Source organism: Mercenaria mercenaria, chromosome 5, assembly GCF_021730395.1.
Source record: "Mercenaria mercenaria strain notata chromosome 5, MADL_Memer_1, whole genome shotgun sequence".
Taxonomy (NCBI): Eukaryota; Metazoa; Mollusca; class Bivalvia; order Venerida; family Veneridae; genus Mercenaria; species Mercenaria mercenaria.
This window is the reverse complement of record NC_069365.1, coordinates 14,669,574-14,692,921: the sequence shown is the minus strand read 5'-3', so window position 1 is coordinate 14,692,921 and position 23,348 is coordinate 14,669,574. Positions and strand designations below refer to the sequence as shown.

General features: G+C 34.2%; 3 protein-coding genes across 4 annotated transcripts; all 3 read left to right on the top strand.

Annotated features, from left to right (window-relative positions):
• The first annotated feature begins 220 nt into the window (after positions 1-220).
• Positions 221-5,931, top strand: LOC123556502 (dynein axonemal heavy chain 2-like). The gene is made up of 4 exons (XM_045347267.2): positions 221-352; positions 2,844-3,043; positions 4,696-4,881; positions 5,461-5,931. The coding sequence occupies exons 2-4, from the start codon at positions 2,855-2,857 to the stop codon at positions 5,482-5,484; spliced, it is 399 nt and encodes a 132-aa protein (XP_045203202.2). The 5' UTR covers positions 221-352; positions 2,844-2,854; the 3' UTR covers positions 5,485-5,931.
• Positions 5,932-14,757: 8,826 nt separating this feature from the next.
• On the top strand, positions 14,758-17,711 carry LOC128557442 (uncharacterized). 2 transcript variants are annotated; one of them, XM_053544818.1, is made up of 3 exons: positions 14,758-14,874; positions 16,111-16,416; positions 16,973-17,711. In XM_053544818.1, the coding sequence occupies exons 1-3, from the start codon at positions 14,817-14,819 to the stop codon at positions 17,050-17,052; spliced, it is 444 nt and encodes a 147-aa protein (XP_053400793.1). In that variant the 5' UTR covers positions 14,758-14,816; the 3' UTR covers positions 17,053-17,711. The 2 variants fall into 2 exon arrangements, with proteins under 2 accessions (XP_053400793.1, XP_053400791.1); XM_053544816.1 differs by lacking the exon at positions 14,758-14,874 and adding an exon at positions 15,220-15,635.
• A 55-nt stretch (positions 17,712-17,766) lies between these two features.
• On the top strand, positions 17,767-21,178 carry LOC128557441 (uncharacterized). The gene is made up of 3 exons (XM_053544815.1): positions 17,767-18,485; positions 20,353-20,643; positions 21,017-21,178. The coding sequence occupies exons 1-3, from the start codon at positions 18,437-18,439 to the stop codon at positions 21,097-21,099; spliced, it is 423 nt and encodes a 140-aa protein (XP_053400790.1). The 5' UTR covers positions 17,767-18,436; the 3' UTR covers positions 21,100-21,178.
• Positions 21,179-23,348: the final 2,170 nt, after the last annotated feature.

The following is a 23,348-nucleotide window of genomic DNA, read 5'->3' as shown; positions in this document are numbered from 1 at the left end:
GTGTGCGTACAAATTCGGACTGTTTACAATTTCTCCTCAAACTGAAAATTTCAGCCGGTTTTGTTTTGAAAAAGAGGCACGGCGTGAACGATCCCTATCTTTTCAAAACTGCGTCAGCCTGTCGCTCTACGTGAAGGTAGTTTCCCAACAAAAAGTTAATGACTCAAGAAAGTCCCCATTAACTTTTTACAAGATGTCTAAAAGATTAAAGTACATAATACTAATATATTATTGATCATACCTCAATGGTTTATGGCAATCAGCCCGATAAATCAATTTAAATACTTCGTGTTAATTTCTCGAGTATGATCATTTAGTTACGGATTTTTTAACAACACTTCAGATACGAAAGGTATATATAATATTGTTACAATCTACGAGTAAACAATGATTAAAAACTGGGTTTGACACTAAATACGTCTGTTTAAACCTTTTCAAGAGCTAATTAAAGTAATAAACTAGAATTAATGGGGTAATGTCATTTATCCGAATAACGTAAAACAAAACCCGGGCTTGGTATACGGGAATGAAAATCGTTTTGTGAGTTAATGAGAATTAGGAAAAAACCTATTGGCGAAAATAATTTTCCCGTAGACGCCCATTATGAAAACTTAAATTAGATCGATTTTTTTAATCAGTCTAGCAAAAGGTCAAGTTTACCACCCTAATCTTTTTTTTTTGCCGATTTGAAAAGAATTTTCTGAAGTTTTGAAAAATCAAGGTTAATCAAATTCTACATTGTAGGAAAAAATTGATCTGAACGTGTAGAATTACCATATGTACTTATTGAAAAGAATACGTTTTTTACGGGGCAGCCGTATACGTATTAACCTCGTTTTCATGACATACAATGACCTATGTCACGTGACAAAGTTTGCAAGAACGAAAGGTTTATGCAACAGTGATAAACCGTTCATCCTGAATTCCACTGTTTTCAGCTTTAAAGGAGTGTGTCGGTCAGTACATTTAGTAGGTATATTGGTATGTCAAAATAAATATAATAAGTATGTCTAACAAATACAATTAAATTCCTTTTATAAATTTTTAGAGAGATGTGTACTGTCATACTAGTACGTACTGCATGTTACATTAACTGGTGTGGTTTTCAGGCGCAATCGATTTAAGTCTAGATTCTGGTAAAAACCTTTTTCGCTTATGCGTCATAAACTACAGCCATTTTCATTCTAGATTAAGGAACTACTTCAGATGATTAATCCCAAAGGTGTAGATCCGAAGTAGGTATCCCGTTTGGTTAATTTACGGAAGAATGGGTTTGTTAACATCAGCTGTTTCAGTCACGTGACCATGACTTTCTTTCATTCTTGCATAACGAATAACCTGCCGTTTTCGCCATTTTTTTCCCATTATATTTCAACTTCACCACGCCCAGCATCTTTTTAAAAGATGTTTCTTGATATGTGATTGCATTGTAACACAATTATCACTACATTTGAGATAAAATAGTGTTCGAACATGCTTTTCTGTTACTATTGATAATGATCGAAGTATTTAAGAAAATGAAAGTATTGTAGCCTGTATACTCTTTCATATGGACTTACTTTGGGACATTTCAGACATATAACATACATATTACTGATAATGAAGAAATTAATAAGGTCTTCATTACATTGACTAAATGTTGATTTTAACTTCGCAGTTCTGGTATACTATATACTGAGCGTCCTAAACTGCATTTGTTATATGTACATATTTGGCGTCCAATAGTGTCCAAATGCTGTCAATAATTAACTGAATTTCATGAAGTTTTCGGATATTTACTAGATTCAAATGTAAACCTGCGTGTGACTGTTTGACTTGTTGATATTTTTTCCATGTCAGTATAGTTTAGTTTATGTTTTTTAATGCAATACAATTCTTCTTGCTATGTCTACAGGCAATGAGATACACTATGCCTTCAGAAGCAAAAACTACCACATGAATGTAATTGTCTGGAATTTAAAGATACAATGACAACAATAAAGTTACCGTATGGAAGTATAAACAAATGGTAATTTTTTCGGTATTTTTTTACTTCAGGAGAGAGAAAAACAAACATATCACATGCCAAGTTTTGACAAACAAACTTGTCTGTTTATTTGACATACATATATATAAATTCCATAAAAATTAAGTAAGTGGATAAGGTAATTATTTATTACAGTGGCATCAGTTTAACTTTATACTACGTGGACATATAATCTCTATAATGCTTGTGTCCGGGCTTCCCATGACCCGATTCTATAATAGTTCAATAAAAACAAATTCAAAAGGTTACAGTCACGAGGTACTGGCGATACAGTTGTAACGACATTTGGACCATTCGGCACCTTGGTTACAAACGTCGTTTGGTTTTCATAGGAAAAAATTAGACAACAAATCCCATCTAAATACGCCTGCCCCGAAATAATAGCGAAATCATAATGGTGAGTGCTAAGTTCTCATTGTTTTCATTGCCGAATTTTTCTTACTTTTATTGTCGTATTTTGCTGGATTTACATGTCAGTTTGATTATTACTTTATTGGTAGTATTATTTCGTCATGATGTTATTGCAGACCAGACGTTATTAGGTATTTTTACATCAAACATTTCCAATTCATATTCTGTTTTGTTTTTATAAATGACTCCATACTTCAAGAAAATGTCGATCAAAGGCACGTACAACGTGTACAGGTGTGATATCAAAGGTTCGTTAATTTTACAAAGATTAAATAGAACGTAGCTGTATAATATAGTATGCAACAGCATAGTCGAACGGATACAACGAGTATTGGTCATAACATCAAGGAATCTACAAGTATATAATCCACAAAGTGATTGTTTCAAGGTTCTCTTTGTCTTACAGACGACACGACAATGGAAGGCTCCGGAAAGCCAGTGGAGCACGACAGAAGAATGTCAATTATTTCCCAAGCAAGTATGGCTGTATCACAACTACCCAAGGGGAATTTGCAGGAAATAAAAAGTTATGCAAAGCCTCCTGAAGCTGTTAAAGAAGTACTATCGGCTGCTATGTTATTACTTGGTCACCAGGAATCGGAAGTGGTAAATGTCGTTATCGTCCTAGATCGAATAGTTATTTATTATCTGCTTGTACTTGTAGTAAATTCTTAAGGATAATATGGTGTAATAGCCATATTTCATGTCTTGTAACTGGACGGTAATATTTAAATGAAATTTGGTCACTTTAAAGGCATTCAAAATTAAAAACTTTTCACCGGGAGATTTTTGAAATTTTATCATTTTTGGGGAGATAATCGGTATTGAAGTTAACATTGATTCCTATGGGAAATATATAATTTCTTTGATTATGAGAATTTGAACTTGAGTTTCGAGAAAATTTTGCGGTAGAAAACTGCATTATATGATTTTGATACAAATATCAAAAAGAAATCTAAAATTCCCCGTAGGGAAAAGGAGAAAATCATTTTTTTCTAGTTTTCAGGGGAGATAACTCATGAAAAACCAACATTATCAGGGGAGGTAATCTAAAGGAAAATTTTTAGAACTTCTATCGCTATATAACTTGTCAATATGCACCTTATTTCTATTGTTTGACATTTTTAAAGCTTACATTATCAAGTTTTATGTACGCTTTTGGTGAAATTCAGGCCTATAACACCATGTTATCCTGGACCTAGGCTTAGATTAACAAGGACACGAATGCCTGATTTACATTAGAAAACATGCTTTCGAACTTTTCCAATATTTCAATATCCCTCATGACAGATATCCAGTCATAAAATATATTTCGAAATTTGTCTGTTGAGTAAATTGTGCTGCTGGAAAATACTGAGTAAAGAATTTCCACTTCAAAAGCACTCACAAATATACGCAGCAGAAGGTTTCGTTAAATTATCTGTTGTCAACATATTTAGTTTTAACATTTGAGCATTTTCGACAAAATAATTGAGAACCGTTCTCTCTCTGAGATAGTGCCGTTGGGAAGGACCAACAATGACCAGATTGCATCAGGATTTGTATACATTTTCAGCATCAAAATTCTTTTACGTGAAATCAGCAGTAATGTATGGAACAGTACGGAAGTAGAAATTGCATATTGCTGTATGACAGAGCCATGCCACTACCTGCCGAGTGAATGTCATGATTTTACCACTGGAATGCTGAATTCTATATATTGCATTTTCGTGTAAAATACACTTGCTATTCCGATTTAAAGTATACTGCATTGTTACATTCTTCATTCGTTATACTGAAAACTGAAACGTAACGTTTTGCATTCTGACATTGCCATGGTGCAATGTTACATTCTGCACTCGTTTTTGTAGATGTAACTTGGGGTTATTTACTACATTGGGTGTGTCTGACTGTTTTCAAATTTTTAACATTCAAATTTGTATAACTTAATTTTCCTGAAAGTGCTGTTGAGACATTCAATGCTCATGCTTACTACATCAGTTCAAAGAATGTTATATGTAACATCACTAAGCAGTACGCAACATAGAAGTATGTAGTCTCTGAAGCTTCTGTGTAACTACAACATAAGCGTTCTAGTTGATATTTAGGCCGGCTTCGCGAGTGTTGCATACATTTGTAAAATCTAGGCAGTATTTCATTCTCTATTTCAATTTACTAAGGAAAAAATGTCTTTTTTGAGACAGATAAAATTATGTAATGAACGCTGTTGATTTTGTTGTCAATAATATGCTACAAAAGATTTCAATTCTATTGTGTAGAATTGGAAGATGGTTCAGAAATGTCTTGCTAAACTAGGAGAGGAGTCATTACAACAGAGAGTAGCAGATATGGACCTCGAAAAAATACCACAGAAGAACATAGAGAAGGCCAAAGCAATACTGTCAAAATATGACGAAGATAAGATAGCAAAAGTCAGTCTTGCAGTCAAGGCAATTTATGTTTGGGTATGATTTTGTTTCCAAAGATATAACTGTTATGAAACTTAGTGTATTTAATAAATGTCGGATGTAAACTTATAATATCTTGCTTTGTCGACTCCAGGTTTTGGCATTCCTGTAATATCTCTAGAAAATAAAAAGATCTGCTATCAAGAAAGCAAACAGGTGTTATAAAAACGGATTCTAACACCTGAACGAGGAATAGAACCATCATAGAATCGATATACATGTATTATTTATAAATAGGAGAAAATACTACGTGAAGAAAAGCCAATTAAACACAACCATGGACACATTAAGTGGAGTCTTTAGAGGCACAAAACTCAACCAAGAAAAAAGGTAGCTCACTTGGTATGATTTAGTCTGTTCATGAGAGATAATGAAATTTGCAACACCCCTTACACACCCTAGCATAAGGCTTAAGCGGAACTCTATATATAGAAACATTGAATAGGTCCCAAAGGACCAGCAAACAACATCCAATCCATGAAAACCTGATAGTAAGCTGAAATGGTTTTAAGAACTATGAAAATTAAAATGACCTAAAAACTCCATAACATATGTTTCTTTTGCTTATTTTTCTAGGTTGATGCCGTGACTGAATACTAGGCGACATCAGAGTACTTCGCGTGAACACCTTTCTTCATTTAGACACTGTTAACAAAACGGACATATTACATGTTATATGTTTGATTTGTAAAGCTACTGGAAGGATATAACATGTAACGTTACTACAATGTCTGAGCTTCAACCTTTTATTTATAATAATAGCAAACAGAAATGTAGCAGTACACACACACACGCACGCACGCACGCACGCAGAGAGAGAGAGAGAGAGAGAGAGAGAGAGAGATTAGTCCTGACGTTATAATATTATGGTTTTATCATGGTGTAATATTGCCTCAATACTGTCACTACATCTATTTGTTTTATGTCATACATGGTATCTTTTGACCGATTGACGTTAAATTTCAAGGCGACATCACTTGAATGTTAAAGAATATATTCACGGTGTTTACATTATCTTTTATTACAGAAAAGTGTGTAATTTTATAAGCAGTTATTGTTGTTTTTACGTCAAAACGTAGATTGGACCGCTAGTGCGTTACTACGTTTATTAAATCGCCTCTAGGTTTATTCCATGGGATGGCATTCAACTCTAATAATTACAGTTGCTAGCGGACACGTCACTGGTAATTACGGTGCCTGTTATACTAAATTGAATGCAAAAGGAACAGAGTTATAGTTGAACAACCCTCATACTAGAATACATCAGCGAAAATAAAAATGATATTTTCACTGTTTCAAAACAGTGTACCTGAAGCTTTCTTGAAAACACAACACCATTATAACAGTTAACATTTTTATTTCTTAAGAAGAGCAATGCACAGTTTCTTGTAAATGTTCGGTTGAATTTCAAAGATGTAATCAATTTTCAACAGTTCTGTTTCCAACTCTATGAACACAATTTCTTATTTATAAACCTCGCTTTTAACAATGATTATTGAGTTTCAGCCTCTGAGAGCTGCCAGTCAAATCTGGGCCCATGTCCCTAGCCCGTCACCTAGACTGTTCCCCTCTCATCACAGTGTACATTGAGTTTATATAGGAATACAGGAAAACTTCGCAGACACATCATTCAACTTCCTGTCCACTTAAGGATACGTAGAAAAAAATTCACTGATGTGTACATGTTCAACACCCTCAAGCTACTGAAGATTTGACAATCTTGTCTGACTTTTATACCTTATGAAATGTAAAGTCTTTGTATAATTTTTAAAATCTTCTCTGAAAGAAATATCCAAATTAAAATTCAGAACCTAGCCATTACACTACAGTTACAAAAAGCGTAGGAAAGAATATCTATTTCAGCAGGTTTAAAAAGTTACATATTAAAATACTGAAACTATATATGAAAGTCTAATGCCACCATTTATAGAAGTGTAACTCGATGGTTAACTATTGTTACAACAAGCACTTATCATACCTATTAATAGGGCTGTAGCACAATTTAACCTTTACTTTAGCAATAATTAATCGGTTAAACATTGAGAACAGCGATGTTTTTGTACTTTTGATAATAGAACGGTCCGTCATTTAGGTAGAGTTTACAAATCAGTATGATTCGATAAATAGTTATGTGTACTACCATAATAGCAAACAAGTACGCAGTCATCTCCCTTGCCGCTACGCTCTCATTCCTACGCAGTGATCTCCCTTGCCGGCTACGCTCTCATTGATCACTACCAACACAATTTTCTTTTTTATCTAAAATTGTTATAAAATTTACCTTAATTATTAATTCTGGCAACTTTTTTCCACTTAAATTATTGTACCTCTTTCTATCACAACGAAAACAATTAAGTGGAAGCCGTTTCTTCTACAGGGGTACATCACATAAAGGTTTTGTGGTGGTCTGGGGTATAGTAACCCCTATTTATAGACAAGGGATCCAGCTGTCAAAATGGCAATTTTGGTATATGGTCATTATCAGTTGCTGTAAAAGTCTCATTTGATACGTTAAAATACCAGCCGATACGCCCATACACTGCTTAAATATAAATATCCATACAAAACATTCTCAATTCTCGCTATCATAAACCGTTTTTGTACAGTAAGATGCAAAATTCGTACTTTTTCATCAAAAACGTGTAGTCTAACACGATCGCGTTCACCGATCGATCATGGAAAATCACCTGTAAAACTCATGTACGGCAGGCGAACAAAAGGAAATGAATGATGCTCCTTACAAAACGATCAAAATGTATCTCACAAACCTCGGTATTGAACCACAAGCGGGTCTAAAAGTCCTGTAATGCTTTGTTATTTTCGTAGCTAAAAAATAATTCTCGCCGGCTTCGCCATACTGTCACATATGAGTCACGTGGGTTATATGCTGTACACGCTCATTTGATTGGCTGTACCAATTAGTTCTCGCTAATCAGATAAGATGATACAGCACCTAGCCCACGTGACTCACATGTGACGCAATGGTGGAGCCAGCGAGAATTGTTTTTCGGTTAGAGAAAATCGTGGGTGTCCATCTCCTCAAACACTATTGAAATGATATGCTTGAGAGTTTCATGGTTCCTCGAGCAAGTAATGCTTTAGCTGAATTGTCGAAGAAAGATATAATAACAGGAACTAAATTTTTTCTCAAACCACCACCAGCCGTAATAGATGTTCTGACAGTAACCGTGATTTACTTGGGAAGGAAACAAGGGTACTAAAAACAAGGGTACTAAAAATAAAGTATTGAATATTCACGTATCGATAGAAACTGGATGAATATTAGTTAGCTATGAAAGCATGGCTTCTCTTGTGTAGTTCTTGATAAACCGTGAACTGGAAAGTAAAACTAGACAAAATGTTGTATATAATTATTTCTTTAAGATCACATAGGCTTTGCGGAAGACTTAAATACTAATACCAATACCCGAGTTATGTTATAAATATAATGCTTCTAAAAGTGAATTTTATCATCGGCATACTCAAGATTCGTACTCTGCTGACCAGGTCAAAAAAGTGAATTTTGCAGCTGCAAAATTTTACGACTGGGTATGTATATTTTCGATAACACATTTTCATTTTATATATTATGAGAATGTGTGCATAACAATATACTATTCGTCATCGTCCAGAATTCAAAACTTCGACCGAGATTTAACTTAATTCGCTAAAAAAATGTATATTGCAGTTCTAAGCAAAGTCTATACTTATGACTTAAAATTGCTCGTATATTAAGATCTTGGAATGTAGGGTAAAACTGGAATCGAAATGGTAAATGAAGACGTAGCATTTAACAAAACGGCTGTTTACATCACCGCACTTAAACAAGTAGACTTATCTTAAGTGCTATATTGCGACTGTAAAAGGTCCCCCGTACTTGGATTCAGTGTTGTTATATTTTCTGATCATGGAGTCCATTCAATATATGTGCAAATGAATTCCGCTTAAGCCGGTCCTAGGGGGCGTGAAGGGTGTTGCACATTATAAGATTCTTTCACGGATGGTAGGTGCAACTGGAATATCCGGCTCGAGAATAACTGTTTTTGGCGGTGGCGGGGCTCTGGCGAGTTACCGCTTAAACAGTTACCCGAGAGCCGATTATTCCATCTGCACCTACCACCAGTGATTGAATTTTTTCTTGCATGCCTTATTCAACAAATAATAGTAAAGATAAATTGAAAAAAATAGAGGATATTTGTTTGTTTTTGTGTAATATCGAAATACATTTCACCGAGTGAACACTATTATTAATTATTGGGTTTGTTACTGACCCTCTACGGAAATATATAGGGTCAGTATGCTTTATAGAGGGCATGGCGAAGCCGAGCTCTCTATAAAGCATACTGACCCTACATATTTCCGTAGAGGGTCAGTAACAAACCCAATAATTGATTTGTTTTATCGACCACTTAATTACTTCTCGAAAGGTCTCTGAAGGTGGTAGTAGGATCCTTTTGAATTTTTAAAATAATAATGTTAATTTTATGGTCAACATCACGCAATTTTGAATTGCAATTCTCATGTAGGGTCACCCACTGACCCTCTATAGAAATATAGAGGGCAACCACGTGACACTACTCAACCAATGAAAGGGCTAGAATCTGGTGGGAGGTAAAACAAAATGCAATATTTTCACGAGTGGCGCAGCCACAAGTGAAAATGTAAATTATGATGTTCACGGGTGAAAATTCGATCTTACATTGAAACAAACAAATTTTCTATTTATTTTATGTATTTAAATGGTTTTAATCCAAATTATATCCAGTTTGTCCGCGCAACGTCATGTGCATCGCATCATGACGTCATAATGTCGTGACGTCAGGATATCTATGTAGACAAACTGTAAATAGTTCTATTACGTTTCCTGATTTCTGTTACACTTTGTTTTGACAGACTGTATGTACTTATGAATTTTATAGGTAGATAAAATTATTTATGTCATTGTTGTACATTTGGAGCGAATTGGTCCCATTCTGAATTATGTTAATTTATGTACTACGGTAAAAGCCAATCTGGGAATTCCTTTTATCACGTGATACCGTTGAACCAATCGGGAAACGGCATCTTCCTTCTTCGTCAGCATTCAAGAGTGAATAGCACGCTTCTTTCTTTAATTTTATTTTGGCTAATTTCTGGTTTTATCTTAAGTGATTTGGTTGAATATTTATGGTAGTCTTATACACAACATATTTGTTAACAGTTACACTGTGGTTTACTGCAGTACGGATGGGATATACTTGTAAATTTCGATGTTTTCTTGTACACGGCGATGGTCTGTAAACTTCGTATAATAATTCAGAATGGTGGTTTTTATCCAGATTTTGGGTCATTCTTTTGTGACATTTCCATTTAAAACTATCGTCGTCGTCATTGGTCAAATATTCTTGTTATCCTGGAGCTAACGTCGAAACACTACGGAATAATTTGTCGGACATTGAGTAATTGTTCTCCGGACGTTGTGGCTCTCGTGATTGGAACAAACGGTTTCTCTTGAAGAGGCGGACCTCAACACTGTTATATCATCAATTGTGGATCTTGCGGACAGGTTGATATTTCTTAAACACGTCAAAAGAGTGCTAATCTGCTATATTTTCCATTGACAACCTTCTGAAACAGGCCGCTACCAAGTAGATACTTCTCGGTGTAATCACCGGGTTGATGACTCAAATTATCTGTTATCAGCACGGATCCAAGAACTTCCGCATACTCGGGTTACTTTTTAGAGTATAAAAGGATTTTGGTCGCAAATGGCCTAGTCTGTCTCTGGGCGGCATCCCAGGTCACTTGTTCCCTGGTCTTTCGTGGCGGTATTTTTCGCCCAGATATGTGAAAATATAGATTTGTTAAAGTATTGTTCGGCAAATTAAATATTGCCCCTTTTCAGTCAACACTTAGTTCACTCTTATATTTTCCCATACATAGTCCTCAGCATCAGTGCTTCGTTGTGAACAGATGCACATAAATGAATTTTATAGGTAGATAAAATTATGCATGTCATTGTTGTACATTTGGGGCGAATTGGTCCCATTCTGAATTATGTTAATTTATGTACTACGGTAAAAGCCAATCTGGGAATTCCTTTTATCACGTGATACCGTTGAACCAATCTGGAAACGGCATCTTCCTTCTTCGTCAGCATTCAGGAGTGAATAGCACGCTTCTTTCTTTAATTTTATTTTGGCTAATTTCTGGTTTTATCTTACCACCAACTCCCATTCCACCTCCTCTTTCAAGTGACAATTTTCTAATTTTGAAAGATTTCTCTTAATATGCAAATTCATCAACATTTGTTGATATACTTTCGGCGGTTTTATCCGCCCTAATATGTGAATATTATTAGAACATATGTTGAGCGCAAATAACCAATCTGCGCTATTTACCAAACGCGCAGCGCATATAACAAATATTTGTACGTTGGTTATATGCGCAACGATTTAAATTTAACCTGCGCGATTTACAAAATGCGCAGCGCAAATAACAAACGTAACTTTATATATCAGAAATTTGCATTTCGTGTTTGATAAATCATGCAGTTGGTCAATTTATTAATAAATATAGATGTCAATGCTGAATATCTTGGTACTTAAATTATGTGTCATAAATTTGTTTCTACCTTAGTAAATTCACGGCAGTCAGTCACCAGGTTTCAATACCTCCGATATCATCTTATACAAGATGCAATAAAACCCAAACATGCGTGAAGGTGTGATTTCCTCCAGCTTGCACAGGTCGTCCTCTGGTATGTTTTAGGCTATTTTTATAATTTTCTACTTCACCCGAGCACACACTTAGCAAAATATCGTTTTTATTATATTGAAATATCTTGAAATTTCACAATAATATTCTTTTTACCAACGGGAGCATATCTCTCAACATGTCTAAGATAAAAGATGAAATAAAAAAGTCACAGAATTAAAAGAAAATTCTTACAGATCTTATCTATATTATTATTATTATTTTATAGTACAAAATCGATTGAATAAAGAGTAGACCTAATTTTCATCAAAACGTAAACGAAATTTTATATTTTGTAGCTGCACAAGAGATGTGTTCGGTGCCCTGCGCTAAATGAAAATCTCGAAATTACTCTGTTGGTGACAGGATACGGGAAATACGCTGTCGAGGAAATCCATATCAGGCGAGATATGGATTTTCGAGACAGCGTATATCCCGTATCCTGTCACCAACAAGCAGTGTAACGATTTTATCTTGCCGACTACCCTTTACTTATATGCTATACAGTAATCAACACATTTTGTAAATTAATAAAGCTACTTATACAGTGCAGACTGGAATCCTACAAATCATTTGTTTGGTCATCACTAGTTGATTTACACCAGCCATAAAATGCACAATGACCTGTGTTTTGGTTAAATCACAAAACACAAAAGCTCATTTACACAGGTTATGAACTGGTTTAGATTAGAAACATTAAAAAACTTCTTGTTCCATCCCTTCGAAAGTTACCGGATATCACGATGTCATAAATGTCTTGATACTTCGGCTTTCATCCCGTTTCCTGTTAAATCATTTATCTTGCACGTAGATTAAATGATCCTACAACAAACTGCTGAGCAACAAATATGTCAATTCCTTTATTTCACGATGATTTAACTATTTAACTTCCAAAACAAGATTTCAACGTCCGTGTATTCCATACAGAGTTATTCCGCTTTTACGGCTAACTTTTGTCAAACTTCATGAGCCTCAACTTAAGTAGAATGAAATCGGCAAGAAAACACTAAATTTACTCTCGGAAACGATACTATCACTGTAGCTAACAAATAATCTGGCTTGGTTCAATTAAGCCAGCAGTGTGGCAGCCTTTTTGTTTTAATCAAAATTCATATCTGAAATATACTAGCAGGATATGGAATATATCCTGTCTCCACGTGACGTCTATTGACCAATAGAAATGCAAGAAACTTGTAGGAGGCAAGATAAATATATTTATTATGGCATTGGGCTGTAACTTCATTCAGATATGGGAACATATTTATTTGTTAAAGGCGGTATTTTTCGCCCAGATATGTGAAAATATAAATTTGTTAAGGTATTTTTCGGCGGTATTTTTCGCCTAGATATGTGAACACATATATTTGTTAATGTATTGTTCGGCAAAGGCGGTATTTTTCGCCCAGATATGTGAAAATATATATTTGTTAAGGTATTGTTCGGCAAAATAAATATTGCCCTGATATGTGAAAATATATATTTGTTAAGGTATTGTTCGGCAAAATAAATATTGCCCTTTTTCATTCAACACTTAGTTCACTCATATATTTTCCCATACATAGTCCTCAGGGTCAGTGCTTCGTTGTGAACAGATGGACATAAATGATCCTGTTAGTATTCCTATACATCTATATCTTTACTGAAATATATTTTGCATGGAAGTTTCTATTATTTATAATTCATATTCTTTCGCATCCAAGTGTACTTCCGTACCAGTGAAAAATAAAAATGATATTTTCACTATGTTATTTATAGAATAGTGTTTTTTTTTTTTAATAGCTGATATTATGTTTTGATATATAGTACATGTTGGGTTTCATCAAAAGAAGTATGGACAAAATACAATACAGCTGTCCGAAATATTCTGACCAGTTTGCCACGTATAAATACTTTAGTAGATCTTAACGTGTTATTGGATACCCTGATATATAATGATAGCATAAAGTATGTAAACAATTATACTTTATCAATATTGTATTTGTTTTGTTTTACAAAGTGATGTATTTGGCACATTTTTGCTGTTATGATTATCATGTTCACAGGAGATTTAGGAACTCTGGTTGAGGAAGTTCTACAAGGACCAAAGGATGTACATGTAGCAAATTTTACAAAATAAAAAATGGATGGCCTGTATGCCATTTTGGTTCAGAAGTGGCACAAAATGATTCACTACTTATGATGTCCCATGTCTTTTACTGTCGATTAGTGTAGGTACATATATTTCAGACATGCTTTCTTTTGAAATGCTGTGGTCTCAAACTTATTGATTCAACATTATGTGGAACTCCAAAATGTAACATTTGTGACTTAAATTCAATACGGGACACGCGTTAAACATAGCTATTATATAAGTTTAACCTGAGCATAATTTATAGTTAGCTGTATAGGAGTTTAGGTTACTAGTATGCGTTGTGTATGAAAAACCTGGCGCATTTGTTCATTTTATTTTATGGGTATCCCGCCCACGTTCAATTGTTCACATTCCGATAAAACTACTGTTCCTGTTTATTATTTATAATAACGTTAAATCCACTGAAAAAACCATATAGTCTTGTCGATTCAATTTTAATCTTTACCGTGAGAAAAATAAATTAAGCTGTAATTTACTGTACTTTTTGAAATTTTGGTGTCCAATTTTCAAGACGCCATTTTGCTCATGTGTAAATGATGTCAGATTGCGCGAAAGGATCGTCCTTGAAATCGTTACGCCAATGTTGTTAATACGAAAATAAACGCTTTTTACTTTTCACACAAAATATGATAATTAATGTAAATTCAAAAAACAAAACAAACAAAACTTGCGCATTTTCTGTTTTGTTTTACTAGACATACTCAATTTTATTACAACTTTCCATTATCCCAGAAAAATGCGAAGTAAACGAGTCTGTTTTGATCAGTTTTAAATGACTCTATGACCAAAAAGGCCAGAAAATGTGAAGTGTTGCATTATAATCTTGAGTATTCATCAAATGATCCCGATAAGCAATTCAGTTTTGTCTACGACCAGGTTTCATCATCTTGTTTTTCATTTCTTATGCACGATAGTACTACAGGTAGTGTGTACTGTTATGTCATTCAAGGCTATTACCTAACAACTTTTATACATTGGCACCGTTGCAAATATTGTATGTTGTTTTCTGTGTGTTTGTGATCTTGAACATTCGGTGTATACACGTTACAGGCGCTATACAACAATTATGTTTACAGTAATAAGTTTCATTGTTTTGATTTGTTTAAGCGGATTACAATGTTCGGGTAAGCCATCGATTATGTTAACATTTAAAAACATCTTTTTGCTTTTCCATTATTTAGTCGCCAAATATACAGACATAGTACTCACATTTTATTTACGGATACAAAAATTGTTTATCATTTTCAGAATTTAAGAAAAAGTCTGCTCTTTAGTATTGATTTACATAAATGCAGCAATTATTTGTTATTACCTGACGTATAATGATCATAGTAACGTAGCAGTAATCGAACAATCGTTTGCATTACACAGTTAAATTCGATACCTAATGATAAACATCATCAACACCTCATGGTAAGCATCATCGTTACCTCATTGTACACGTCATAGATACCTCATGGTAGACATTAAAGATACCTCATGGTTGACATCTTCGTTACCTCATGGTAGATATAATCGATACCTCATGGTAAACATCATCGTTCCCTCATTGTACACGTCATCGATACCTCATGGTAGACACAATCGATACCTCATGGTAGACATCATCGTTACCACATGGTAGACATCTTCATTACCTCATGGTAGACATAATCGATACCTCATGGTAGACATCGTCGATACTTCATGGAAGATATCATCGTTACGTCATGGTAGACATCTTCATTACCTCATGGTAGACATACTCGATACCTCATGATAGACATCGTCGATACTTTATGGTAGACATCATCGATACCTCATGGTAGACATCTTCGATACTTCATGGTAGAATCATCGTTATCTCATGGTAGACATCTTCGCTACCTCATGGTAGACATCTTCGGTACGTCATGGTAGATCATTTAGAAAACTTTTCTTTTTTACAATATATTAATGTCAAATGTTTTGAAATTGCGAAGCGGTTTTCACAAATATTCAACTTGCCGTGTCTACTTAAAATAGCATAATACTTTTTTTCTGTTAAATTTCTTTAAAAAATCATCAAATAAAAATCTATACATTTTTTCTTTTCTTTTTATTTTATACTACATGTACACACTTTTCGTTAAATTAATAGGAAATTTGTTGATTCAGTGTTTCTGGTTGGCTTTCCAAAAGCTTTGTTTCTTCCTGCATTGTCATTCATTTGTAGTTCTGACATTATTCAATCAGTCTGCATTTCATGCAAAAGTACATCTCCCACAGCATATACACGTATATAGTGTACATAGTTTATATATTGTTCTTATGGAATTATATGTCGAAATCTAAAATAACGCGCACAATATCATTTGCTCTACCGTGCTTTAAATTAACAGATCTGGTAATTGAAGGGAAGACACATGTTCAGACTGGAAGTACATTATCTTTAACATGCAATGGTACTGCCTTACAGTCACAACCGGCGAATCTTGACTGGTTTAAAGATGAGGAGAAATTGATTCCGAATGAAAGAATACATATAAACGTTCATACAAAAGTTATGGATCGATCTGTTAGGACTATATCAAGTACATTAACCATCAATGATATGGACAAACAAAACGAGGGACAATACAAATGCTGGATTTCCAATGCCATGAATAAATATATTACTGTACATGTCAGCGGAGACATGAAGTCAGGTTTGTATAATTGTCCTTCGTTTAAATTCAAATTTAACGTTGGGTGTCCAGTCGACATTTCTGCTCCACTGTGTTATTTTCCTTTGTATTTTGCTTATAATTAAAATGTACTTTTTGTTGAATTTTAAGCAACCCGTTTGCTATATATTTCGACTACAGTTTCTTTTTGATACGAGTCTACTTAGCGATGCATGGCTCTCTGGCTGTTATTGAATTGCGCTTCCGAGAAATCTACCCTAAATACATACAAATTGATAGCGTTAATCGCAGGTATTTTTCTCAAGTAAACCGATAAATTCGTTGCCTAAATTTTTGTGTATTTAAAGTGTGATGAGAAATTTGAAACAAATGAAACCTAGCCTTCCACAGTTTAAAGAAAGAAGAAGTAACAATTTGTCTGATCCTTGCCGACAAGTGGCTGTGGTCGATCAAACATAGATACATCAAGGAATGACAACGGGATAGCATGCTGCAGATACATATTCCGAATTTATAATGACTTAAATGGAAGTGGTTTAGAACCGCATCTGATATGCTTTTTCTCATTTCTTTTCAGGGGCTGATATGAAGTATTTTATGACAACGTCAACAGCTGCATTGACCCTGGCTGTGATTGCGTTCTGCATTAAAAAATGATGATGAATGCACAACTCACTCTATAACTAGAACACTATTGAATATACTAGAGATGGTTTTCCTTTAAGAGTTTATCTCGTTCGAGTGTTCATAATGCTTTTAGAAGGATGGCAAAGATATTAGCTGTAGTAATCATCTTGATTAATAAAAAGTTTGCATAGTTTAAAAAAATTCCGCTATTGACAACCTGTTAGTAGTGTAGACCCATCTTCTTTAAAACACAATTGTTCGTATAACTATTTGTATACGTGCGATAAAATTTTGCTGATGTGCATGACTTATTGTACGGCACATACACACACACACACGCACGCACGCACACACACACACGTACTTACTGTACAGGACCGCGTTTGGTTTGTACACAGGAGAACTCGAGAAGCAATAGCACAAAAGCCTACAGTATTTTTTCCCATCTGAACTCAACCAGTGCTCTATATTTCTAGAAGAAACGTGTCGTGTTTTCACAATTCCAACAGAAGAACATACATACATACTTACATACATACATACATACATTCATCCTTTACCAGTGCAGATACAGAGCGATCTGACCTGAGGGACGTAGTGAGACAAAGCCCCAAGAACAGTGAAACAAACAAACACGCACGCACGCACAGAGAGAGAGAGAGAGAGAGAAGAGAAGAGAAGAGAAGAGAGAGAGAGAGAGAGAGAGTGGGGGGGGGGGGGGGGGGGGGGGGGGGCTTTCCGACTAAGTAAACCTTAGTTTTTGTAGAGCATCGATACACATGTACTGCCTCACAGTTGGGTGGGAGACATTCAAGCGTATTCTCAGTAATTTCTGGTTCTTGGACCGGAAATCCAACCCTGATCTCTTTATTGACACTCAAGCGTGCTTAACTAGCCGTAATTAGACATTCCTACGCAATAAAGAAATGTTTAGACTTTTTTCCCACCGTAACATTTGTAGTGATGTAATACATGTGATGTTAAAACGCTTTTTGTAGCGTTACTATACTGCTTCTATATCTGAAATGTTTGATTTAAATTGTGGAAAATTAGATTATTTTGTCTTTTTATTTGTAGTACAGTTTACATGTTAATTGTCATTGCTATGAAGATAAAATATGCTTGTTGTAGCAAAGAAATTAATTTACAAAGAATGTAATTCATGGAAAAGTATTTACCTTTGCAGATAGGCGTATTCTCGCCAGAGTGTCATTAGCAAAAGGTATACTGTAATTATCTGAGTTCTTGTAAACATTGAATTGGAAGCAAGCAAATAAATCGACAATCTAAATACCTAGTACACCTACTTCTTTGGCAACACTGCAAATCTCTGCATTTTTTATTGTTGATTGAATCATCTGTAAACATATCACTGAGACTGTGAGAAAACGAAAAGGAGTTAGACGAACAAGCTATGAAGTACCTAATTATTTTGATTTGCATTATTGGAGTTAGCTCGTGGGGTAAGTATTTATTGTTATTGATTTTTTCCTAAATGCTGTTAAGATTAATTGTTTCAATGCTCAGACGACTGGATGACTTTCGAGCAAAATGTTTTACGTGTGTTTCACCGACACAAATATTCCACTTGATAAATGATTATACTTTTATCAACACACTTAGAATAAACTATACCAACAGTCCGTTTGTTCATAGCGAAAATGTAGACACAAACATAATTATATAGTAGATATAGTTCATATATATACATGTATTCTGTTAAGTATTCAGTTAGTCTACAGACTTCCAATTAATCTAACTTTGAATGTATTAGAATGAATCGACTTTGTCTTAAACGCGAAAGTAAAAGATAATAAGTAAGATAATAATTTGCTGGAAATCTGAAATTACAACATTTATGAGCACAAAAAACAACAATGCATACACATTTGGTATGTTCTAAAATGAAACAAAAGATAAAAATTTATTTACCTATATGATGTATAACGGATAAATAGTTCAATAATCTTTGTACTGAGTGCAATAAAAATTTGATTCGTTAATGTAGTCTTAACCTTCTAATGGCATTTCTAATAAAGCAGAAAAAGACCAGTTTTCGGAATTTGGCAGTCATGTAAACTTTGTCTTAGATTACGAAATTGAGATAGGTAATATGGCCAGAAGAAAAATTACCTCTGATATTTGTTACAGATCATTCGGAAAACGTATTCTAAATTGTTTTGACGTCCTTATGATTAAGCGCTAGTGTAAAACTTCAGTTTACGACACATCTACACAATAATGGGCAAAGAATTTCAACATCTATCTCTCTTAGTAAATTCACTTCTCTGTAACAACAACCTAGTTACAGCGGACAAAGTTAAACTTCCCAACGCCGTCGTCATAAAAATGTTGTACTGTAGCACAAAGGCTATGTTTGACATGTTGCGTCTTTTTATTAACAACAAATGTTCTTTCCACAAACAAGACTTTCAGTTGATCATGTCATATATTACACGTAGGATATTTGTTCATTTCTGATTTTTTTATTTATTTATTTATTACTATTCATCCTTTTAAGATATAGTACAGTAAAAACACATTCAGGCAGTTGAAATATTTTATATTCTCGCATTAAAACGTAACGCTATAGATTTTAGACAGCATAGTAAACAGAAAGGTGTGATCTACGAAAATGTGAAATATGGATGACCCATAAAGCTGAAGGTGTTTCTGTATGAAATCTGTTCAGTGTTACTTGAAAAGCTGTTACGGACAATAAAAATTCACATTCCATTACTCTTCAAGAAAATACTTTATTAACCAGCTATTTTGCGTTGACACGGGGTGTTCTTATAGATTTTCTTAGCTATCACATCTGTGGTCTTTAAATGTTGCCGTAAAATGTTGGCCAGTATTGTACTTTAGATTAGTGTTTCCTATTGTGATGCTACGGAATCCCTTATGCTGATGATGGAGAGGGTGAGGTAGGAGTAGGAAATCGTTAGAAGTTTTACATTATCTCTCATACACAATCTTAATCAAACTGAGTCTCTGCAATTATTGTATTTAGTTTATGTTCTGGTATGAACGTATTTACAGGTTAGCTTTTAATGTAGTATCATTTTGGTCTATTATAATTGTAGATTATATCACTACTATGAAATGAGATTATCAGGATGAATTTTAATATATCTTCATATTCCAGTATACCAGTGAGAATTTAGGTATGAAATATTAAAAGCATATTTCAGTTAATCAAATGTTGTTCTTGTTTTCCTGTGGAAAATTACAAAAGTATGATTACGATAAAATGGTTTCACAACGATTTGTTTTCTTTCAGAGAATTTGGATACTAGCACTTAGCTTTTGTCAATCTATTTCTTTCAGACATAAAAATCAAAGGGCCGTCGAGTGTACAAATCGGAAGCACTCTGTCTTTATCGTGCAATGCAACTGATATGGTATCTCCACCAAGAATAGTTGTTTGGTACAAAGGTTATAGCAAACTTGCTTTAAGTGAGAGGGTATCTGCAACAATGTTATGGTCACCAAAGACCATAACAAGCAAACTGACCATAAAGGATGTAGTTCGACAAGATGCAGGGAAGTACAAGTGTTGGGTTTCTAACGAGATCGTTAGTCAGGTCACGGTGGCAGTCGTAGATACTGCAAAAGCAGGTGAAAACTTTGTAATGTTTGTTTTATTATTTTAAGTGTTCTACTCAAGTAATTGCAAAGAAAATTGAACAATATTTGACATTTGTATAAAAAGAAACGGTCAGAACAGCCAACAAAGTTAATCGTCACCACAGGCAATATGATACAAACTGACAAGTGTTCAAGAAATTTTAATATATTTCAACGTCTTGCTTTTGCACATTTAAAAAAAAAAGATTAAGTGAAAAATTCGCATTGCGTTAATTACCATTCCATTTTGTATAATACTTTCATAGGTTAGTTTACAGGAGACGCATATATTTGCATTTTATCATTATAAGATATAGTTATCTGACATTTAGTAAAATTCGGGTTTCTACTGTTTTTCTTTCAGGTGGCGAGTCTACACAGTTTCAGGGAATATCACCATTTACATCTTTAGTATTTTTATCATGCTTTTTGAAGATATTGGGTTAAAACTAGCAAGTCGATTAGGCTTGTTACTTTAAAATCAAATTTATATTAATTCTGGTTATTTAAGCAAACGTCATTATATCACCTACGCAAGAACTGTCTTTTAAGATAAGTTTTGAAGCTAGAACGGTAGTGTGCTTTTCTGTTTACAGTACCTGTCATACATCCCTGACGAAGGAAATACTTGGATATCTTATACACTTATGAACAGTTGTTTCTCGCATGAGACTTTAACATTTACAACGTTGTTGTATCTTGTGTCTTGGCTACAGTGTTACTAAAATTTATTTTATGTTTACCAGGTGTACCTAATCAAGAAAGTAAAAAATACAAACATCAAACTTGAAGACAAACAAACGATCTTGAGCTGTAAGTCTGTAAGTTATTGAAAGGTACTCATCAATATTGTCCTTAACGTCGGAATATCCATTTTGCAAGAATTTGGGTACTTGATGTCATCCGTCTGTCAACGCTATCATTCCTATTATGTGTATAAATACGAATGTTTACAACTTTGGTCAAGGTATTGAAAACATTTGGCAAATAAATAACAATAGATATGAAATTGTACGAATTTTATATTCAATATCACAAACTAACTCCTGAATAGCTCTTTTCCAATTTTCTATCAAATAATTCCTTCCTTCTGGTGTCAATGATCTTGACCATGACGGCCTATTTTGGGCTCACCAGAAGTAAGTATTAGCCTAAAACTATGATCAATGATCCAGAATGAGTAGCGATCTTCAAAGACCGCAGCCGCGTTAAAGACACATCTTACAGTTTCTTAATGTATTTAGGCAAAAACGTTCCTACGGACAGAATTTCTTTTAACTTTGTGTACTGATAGAGAATCAAGTTTAAAACGGAAATACCTATATATAAATCATATAAGACCATACTGAAATATCCTAAAACTCCCTAGAAATCAGCATTTGACATTTGACATGTTCAGATCATCAATTGTACTTCATACAAAGGCTATGCACACTAAAAATATTCCTACTCAAAATATTTTTTCTCAAAGGCTAATATGATATTTTATAACTTGAAGTCTCCCTAGTCACTCCCACCCTGGTCCCCAAACTTTGAAAAAAAGTAAACTCCTACATCCTGGTGTACATACATACACATATATAATACTGTGTATACATTATCTGCTTCAGGGGTGTACGCAACACACCAACCTAAACAACGCAAGCATACATGTTTGAACACCTAGAGCATTTTAAAAGAAATTTTCTGCTCGTTAGCTCGTAAAGTAAGTAAGTAAGTAGATCTAAGTAAGTAAAGACTTTATTTAATGAGGCTACACATTTGGTTTCCCAATCTTCCATGTGGGCCTCAGAAGTGAACCTGGTATTAGTAAAATTATAGTTTGCTTAAGTCCAGGATAGATCAAACAACAGAACAACTGTTTCTTATTTATACAATATATTTTGTTTCTTCTTCTTTTCTGTACCCGTCAGATTGTTTGTACCTTGCAGGGGTCAAATTTAGCAATATTTTATAGCAGTTAAGATTAGCTATAGCCCTTTTTACTAACTTAAGTTAACAAAAATATTTTATCGATATTCTACTTGCCAAACTTACTAAATGATTAAGTTCTGTAAGTAACCAGTCACAAAGAAAAATATCAAGTTTTTTCACACCAGACTGGCGTTTCCTTAGATTCTACCTATGCCGACAAAAGCCTCACAAACGATAACTCTCGTGCTGTAAATTACAACTTACGATTCATGCATTGATTATATATTGTTTAAAATACGAAACAAAACAAATACTAGTACCTTGAAAGTTTATCTTCGTTTCTTATAGTATATTTCTCAATTCAAAATACCTTATTGTACGCTACAAACGATAATACTAATTGGAACTTGGTTATTGTGCGTCACTGAAACATCATGACGTCACATCAGTGTACGGACATTGAAATTGTCAAAATACTTTACTTTAAGAATGAGTGTTACAAATAAGTACATTGTATTTCGTTTCGTTTTATTTATTGTAGGATATGGAAACATATGGTAGAATGCAAGAAAATAGTCTACCATACAGATGTAAATATCCGTCTTGCAGATATCTGTCATTGGTTGATGATGCAGAGGGGAATATCCGTTTCAAGGGTAAATAAACCGGATAGCATCTACATCAACAACTAGTGACAGATTATAATATTCTGCAAGCTAAAATAGCTAGTGTCATTTTTATCTACTTACTAGTTACGTGAAAGCTTGAGTTACTTTATTGTA

Coding starts and splice junctions, on each gene's coding strand:
- LOC123556502 (XM_045347267.2), top strand. CDS start 2,855: ATGGAAGGCTCCGGAAAGCCAGTGGAGCACGACAGAAGAATGTCAATT. Junction 3,044..4,695: donor GTCACCAGGAATCGGAAGTG/GTAAATGTCGTT, acceptor TCTATTGTGTAG/AATTGGAAGATGGTTCAGAA. Junction 4,882..5,460: donor TCAAGGCAATTTATGTTTGG/GTATGATTTTGT, acceptor TTATTTTTCTAG/GTTGATGCCGTGACTGAATA.
- LOC128557442 (XM_053544816.1), top strand. CDS start 15,575: ATGGTAGAATCATCGTTATCTCATGGTAGACATCTTCGCTACCTCATG. Junction 15,636..16,110: donor CCTCATGGTAGACATCTTCG/GTACGTCATGGT, acceptor TTAAATTAACAG/ATCTGGTAATTGAAGGGAAG. Junction 16,417..16,972: donor CAGCGGAGACATGAAGTCAG/GTTTGTATAATT, acceptor ATTTCTTTTCAG/GGGCTGATATGAAGTATTTT.
- LOC128557441 (XM_053544815.1), top strand. CDS start 18,437: ATGAAGTACCTAATTATTTTGATTTGCATTATTGGAGTTAGCTCGTGG. Junction 18,486..20,352: donor TATTGGAGTTAGCTCGTGGG/GTAAGTATTTAT, acceptor TATTTCTTTCAG/ACATAAAAATCAAAGGGCCG. Junction 20,644..21,016: donor CGTAGATACTGCAAAAGCAG/GTGAAAACTTTG, acceptor TTTTTCTTTCAG/GTGGCGAGTCTACACAGTTT.